The 6,000-nt window shown below is 40.2% G+C and overlaps 1 protein-coding gene across 2 annotated transcripts in view; it reads right to left on the bottom strand.

Moving 5' to 3' along the window:
- Nucleotides 1-587: 587 nt before the first annotated feature.
- The window catches only part of LOC140161124 (uncharacterized), a 29,778-nt gene continuing 24,365 nt past the window's right edge, over nt 588-6,000 (bottom strand). For both annotated transcript variants that reach the window (XM_072184533.1, XM_072184534.1), the window contains exons 20-24: nt 3,336-3,587; nt 2,328-2,557; nt 1,807-1,977; nt 1,491-1,592; nt 588-1,070 (exon numbers count right to left, since the gene is read on the bottom strand). In XM_072184533.1, the coding sequence (XP_072040634.1) occupies nt 888-1,070; nt 1,491-1,592; nt 1,807-1,977; nt 2,328-2,557; nt 3,336-3,587 (938 nt within the window). In that variant the 3' untranslated portion in view covers nt 588-887. The remainder of the gene's footprint in view (nt 1,071-1,490; nt 1,593-1,806; nt 1,978-2,327; nt 2,558-3,335; nt 3,588-6,000) is intronic.

Here is a 6,000-nt window from a genome sequence, read left to right as displayed (position 1 = left end):
AAATCACAAGTGTGGCATGAATTGGTCCAATGCTGATGGCTTCAATGAAGCTCAACTTTGAAGACACAAGGCACACACAGCTAATTCCAAGGCAACAGTGATACAGAAAAATGAAACCTGGTCTGCAACAGAGATGCATAATTGTAAGATACAGGGACTGCCTTTTGAGGAGAGCGAGAGCAATCGCTCTCTTCTGCTCTCCTTAAATCTGATATAGGAAAGTGATTTAGTTGACCATTCTCTCCTTACGTTCTATTGTAAATGTTCTAAACAGCTCTCCTTGAAGGCTCCAGAAGAGTTATTTAATGCTCTCCTTCACATTCCAAAAGACAGTCCCTGAAGATAGTGTAATTACCACCCACTCTCTTCTTGATTACTCTTCATCCTCTTTTAAAGTAAAAACATTAATATATAATATATAAATAATTTACTATTACTCAACAACTGGTGCATTCTTGAGTGTTTTGCATTTCAATTTTAGCACCTGTTCAGCAGCTTCCAAACACACACATCGCTCTCCGTCACATTCCTTCCGATAACCGCTTTCCGTCACATTCCTTCCGATAACCAGCCATTTATCGTTGTTGGAGACATCAAGCCCATAGAGAATACAACATATACAGAAGATAATCCTCCAAATCCAATAGTATTTTATAACTGTGTTGCTGTATGTATACCTCTGCATGTACAGAATTTGCTATACCACACATAGTAAGCCTTTCTGGTAAAAACTTTACTTAGCCATATCAATACAGGAAAGGGACAGGCTACTGATATTGTAATTACAACCCACTTTTGATTACTCTTATCCTATCCAGTGAATGATAAAAACTCAAGATGGCACGGAAGAAGTTTTCAGAGGAAGGAACAAGTATTACACACTTGTGTTATTTCGGTGGTGTCATGATAGTTTTCTTTTTGCCCTTTTTCGCTGCTGCAGTTTGGTGGGGTTGCTGTTGACGTTGTAATAATTGCTGTTTTTGATACGCTATCTGAGCTTGAAATTGTTGCTGCTGTAGTGCCGCTTGCTGTTGCTGCTGCTGCTGTTGCTGAGCATTTACAATACCAGCCTGTGTTAAAAAGTAAACATAAGACTATGTGTGATTAGTGTGGTGCAAATTATGGAGCACTTCGGTTCACTCTATTCCAAAAGTATTTAGATCAAGACAAATATTAAGATGGGCATCGTTAGAGTTCAGCAGCTCTTATATAGATGGGGAGATGGGCTTACCTGAATAGTGGATGACAGTTGGGAGAGATGGGCTTACCTGAATAGTGGATGACAGTTGGGAAAGATGGGCTTACCTGAATAGTGGATGACAGTTGGGAGAGATGGGCTTACCTGAATAGTGGATGACAGTTGGGAAAGATGGGCTTACCTGAATAGTGGATGACAGTTGGGAGAGATGGGCTTACCTGAATAGTGGATGACAGTTGGGAGAGATGGGCTTACCTGAATAGTGGATGACAGTTGGGAGAGATGGGCTTACCTGAATAGTGGATGACAGTTGGGAGAGAACACCCGCCTGGGCAGGAGTGATTGTTTGGTTTGTTTTATTGCTTCCTTGACCTTGCTGGTTTGGATTGGTACCCTATCACAGAAGACAAGACAAAATAATTGAGACTCCATGTTATCAAAGAATTCGAAATTACAAACAACCAACAATCATGACAGGGTCTTACTAAAGCTAATCCTAAAGCTTATCTTTTTTCCTGGCAGGTCAGGAATACTCCATAGCACAGTTCAATCATTTTCTTTGAATGATATTGGCAAGACGAGATATGATATTTATTTATATGATATACCTGTGACATTTGACCCTGAGGTGAAGCCTGTTGTTGCTGTTGCTGCTGCTGCTGTTGTTGTTGTTGGAGTTGTTGCTGTAATTGCTGCTGTTGCTGTAATAATGCTGGATTGATTTGGGCTCGTTGTTGTAATGTTGCATTGTACAAAATTGCCGCCTGCTGCTGCGTGTTCTGAAGAAGATAACATGATAGGCTATGTAAACATACACTCAATAAGTTAACTCATGATAAGTTAATAAATTGGTACAGGTTGGTTCAAACATATTTAGCCAACCTTCTAGAATTACATACCAAAGCAAACAGAAGACACAAAAAAAAAGCTTCTGTAATGACAACAAAACAACAGACATTATCTGCAATGGCTAAGATTTACTAGCTGTATTATAAATAGTGACAAAAGACTTTTCCTAATTCAGGTAAGCCTACGGTGTCTGTTTCTAAAACAAAACATAACTTGTTGGTCATTAAAATAATCTATAATCAATTTGACTTTTCATGGAAAGAATGTCAAGATTTCTTACCAGCACTGACAGCTGATTCTGGGTTCCAGTAGCTGCCCGCAGCTGTCCACCTTGGTTCTTGGCTAGTCCCATAGTCATCAGCTGAGCAAACCGGGCAGGTGATATTCCTGTAGCCATCTGACCGCCACTAGTGGTCAAACTCACATTCCCTTGCTGATTGGTGATGACCGCTTGACCAGGTAGTATCCCTGCTGGACTGCCAATAATGTTGATGGGACCAGAGAGTACACCTGAAAACACAAGATTTAGTTTTATACCATTATTTTTGAGGACAATTTAAAAAAATTACCGAAAATAACAGAAAGGGCATGAGAACAATTTTTTTCCAACAAAAATTGCTATTGCAATTCATGCACCCATATTTAACATTTCTATGTTGCAATTTGTAGACAAGCACATGATTTTGCCAAAAACAAGACTAAGGTGTCATTCTCTCGCCAATCAAATTTAGCGTGTGCATGTTGAACCACACTCACTGCACACATAAACTGTAAGTCCCAACATAGCCCAATAAAAGAGGTCAGACTCATAAATATTTTAAGTATGTGAATTTGGTTGTGTGCCATGGCGTGACTTCCTATTTGGCATACACGTCCTTGTGACAAGACAGGATTGCACTCTGGTGTTCTAAAAATATGTTCTCAAAAACACACATGGTTGAAAGGTTAATTTGGACACATTATGGTAGGTGCGGCGTGACACTTCATCATGCCGCTTTTACTTTTGTGCAAGCCGCTAAGCGGGAGCGCTGTGACTATGAAAGCCAATGTTGCACCCAGCTCCACCAAAAATCGTTTCCTGTTCTTATACATCACAGCGGCGGCGCTCCCGAGTTGACTTGAATATAATACCTGGCAAAGCTGCCGCGTGGACAAATCGGTGGAGTGATTGATACATCGGCTTGCCGCTGGTCACCGCTAGCGTTTCTGGTGCGACTGCGCAATGAAGCAAAATTGTTGTAGTCAACCTCTACTGAGGGCATCAGTCCATCTCATCAGTTCCACTTACCTCCTTGAGACACCAGACTCGTAATTGGCACTGTGATATTTGTACCCCCTGCCATAGCAATGGTAACTGCCACATTCTGCTGTGGACTAATAGTCCGATGGATTGATACACTGCTAGTTGTAGGGGTGGGTACATGTTCCTGAGTTGCTGTTGTGACATGCCCACCTATGGTGGATACTGATGTCGGTGTTGGTGTTGGCGTTGATGCTGGGGGTGGTGTAGGAGGGGGTCCCATAGAACCTGCTCCTGCTCCTGGAGACAAAAGATTTTCAATATTTTATGATGAACAAAGATGCTTTCCAATTTATGTAGTAAATACATAAGCAATATGATGACATGGAAAGAAATAAAATGAAATGAGTCTTAATGTAATAACTCCAAATGTAGTCAAACAAAATGTTGACAGGTTTTGTAACTTGTTATTTTCACCCAGGTGAATATGATCATATCTAATGAACCCCAAACCAATGTAATGGGATTTGAATATACAATGGACAATTTAATCAGACTCATTTTGCTTGATTACATCACAGAGCCCTTTATATTGGCTACCTCATAAATTGTTTGGGCCCATTATTTATATAATATAGACAATCCAGTATCATATTAGGTCAGGGGATGTCCCCCCCACCCTCCCCAGACGTTGATTACCAAGCAGGCCAGCTTGATCTACATGGAAGAAATTCAATTTATATTGCATGTGTATTTTCTTTTTGGCCTATTTAACAATGATTCACCTTCAGTTGGTACAAAGTAGTATAACTATTCAAATATAATTATCCTAAACTACTCCTTTGTGAAGCATGTCAGCATGAAGATTTCACATCTCTATATGATTGGGCTGATACATGAATATATCACTGATCATACAATACCTAAATGATGCACACCAAGAATTCATTAATCATTACCCCTCCTCCTTTGACAACTGATCCCTGAGAATTCAGTTTGGACCAGAATTCCTTCCCACTGACAGGTGTTAAATCCATCTCCTTTGTTATTGCAATATGCATATTGTATTGTGGGAGGGAATTTCGGTCAAACTGACTTGCAGAGGGCAAACCCAGGATCCATGTATAGAGGCCGTCAGCCTTTTCCGCGCGATCCGCAATCTTGTGGGTACTGCTGTTCTGCATGTCATACGTTAGACATATTACGCCCCTGATTACGTGGAAGTCGCAGCGCGTGACACACCTCTATCAGTCAAGCGTCAATGCGGTGATCTTAGCAACAAGGCACTCCGTACCCACAAGATGGCAGTGTTGATGTCACAATGACTACCTCTATTGCTTCAAAAAACATGACAGAATTAAGTGAACCAAGCAGATATCATATCTTGAGACTTACACTAAGTTAGTTCTTGAATTAGTGTAGAGATAAAACATCAATGAAACACATTATGAAATGACAGACATGCTTAGGACCATCAAGTTTGTGACCCCTAGGTTTGTATGCACAAAACAAGTTTAGACCTGGCCTAACTTTAGACCTGGTACAACTATGAAGGAACTCTTTGGTATTTACATACCTCAATCTGTATTATTGTAGGTTGTTAAGAGCAAATACATGTCGCTTAATAGATGGCCGTGGTTTAACTTTTGAACTTTGCTTGGAATAAAGGAGGAAAAGAAAAGATTGAAGGGATCCCTCACCAAGTCTAACCTCCATAGTTAGACCACCAAGTCTCTTGTTTTGTGCATAAGTACCTATGTCTCTACTATCTAGTACCATCCCTGGACAGAATAGGTTAGTGTGCCATATGACCCTTGAAAGTAATGAGAGATCTATGGTTTACCTAGCAAACTATCTACACATCATGCTTCATTGCCCAATTTTGTTACAAAGACATCTAAATGCTCATGCTTGTGTTCACAGGGGCTGGAATGTGAATCTCTATTTCAAAGCAACTTGAGGCCAGACTCATTATATGTATCACATTTGTTGTGGGGCCACTCCTCCAGCACAAGTCTGTATACTTTTCCAGCATAAGCTGCTACCCATTTACACCTGGGTGAAGTGAAGCAAATGGGATTAAGTGCCTTGCTCAAGAACACAACTTGTTTACTGCCATGTGACTTGAACCTGTAACCCTATGATTACGGATCCGACCACGTTGAACACTCAGCTCCCATACCTTAGATGGGCATCATTAATGTTTTGATAGGTGATAAATTATAATCTTAGCTGGTGAAAAAAGTTTTGTGAGCTCAGAAGGACATAAAATTCCTAACTCAAAACCAAATATTGGAGCTTATAGAAGCCCAGTGAACTGAAAAAGGCCTGGTTTATTACAGACAAGTTCAGGACAGGCAGTTTTATTCAAATGATAAGCAGATTTCCAGCTAAGATCCTTTTATGGATTCAACTTCACACATGTTTATATGACCATGATATGGAATGCAAGGGTACGATATACAAAATGTGTTGAAAGTGAGAATAATTCCCTGTACCACGGTCACATAATTGAAGCTTGCTTTACATTTTAAAGAACTTTAAAAAGGGCATTTCACAGCTCCAGCGCCATAAGGGGCCGTCCATAATTTTATATTTTCACTTACGTTACAAAGCGTGACGTAAGAGGGAGGGAGGGTAAAAATCCTGGGCATGTGTAATGTAAGAAAAATGGCGATTTGTTTGAGCAATGAAAAAAATGAAAGTGACAAAT

The sequence above is a fragment of the Amphiura filiformis genome, chromosome 9 (genome assembly GCF_039555335.1).
Source record: "Amphiura filiformis chromosome 9, Afil_fr2py, whole genome shotgun sequence".
Classification (NCBI taxonomy): domain Eukaryota; kingdom Metazoa; phylum Echinodermata; class Ophiuroidea; order Amphilepidida; family Amphiuridae; genus Amphiura; species Amphiura filiformis.
The sequence above is the reverse complement of the archived record's forward strand: the minus strand, read 5'-3'. Positions and strand labels throughout refer to the sequence as shown.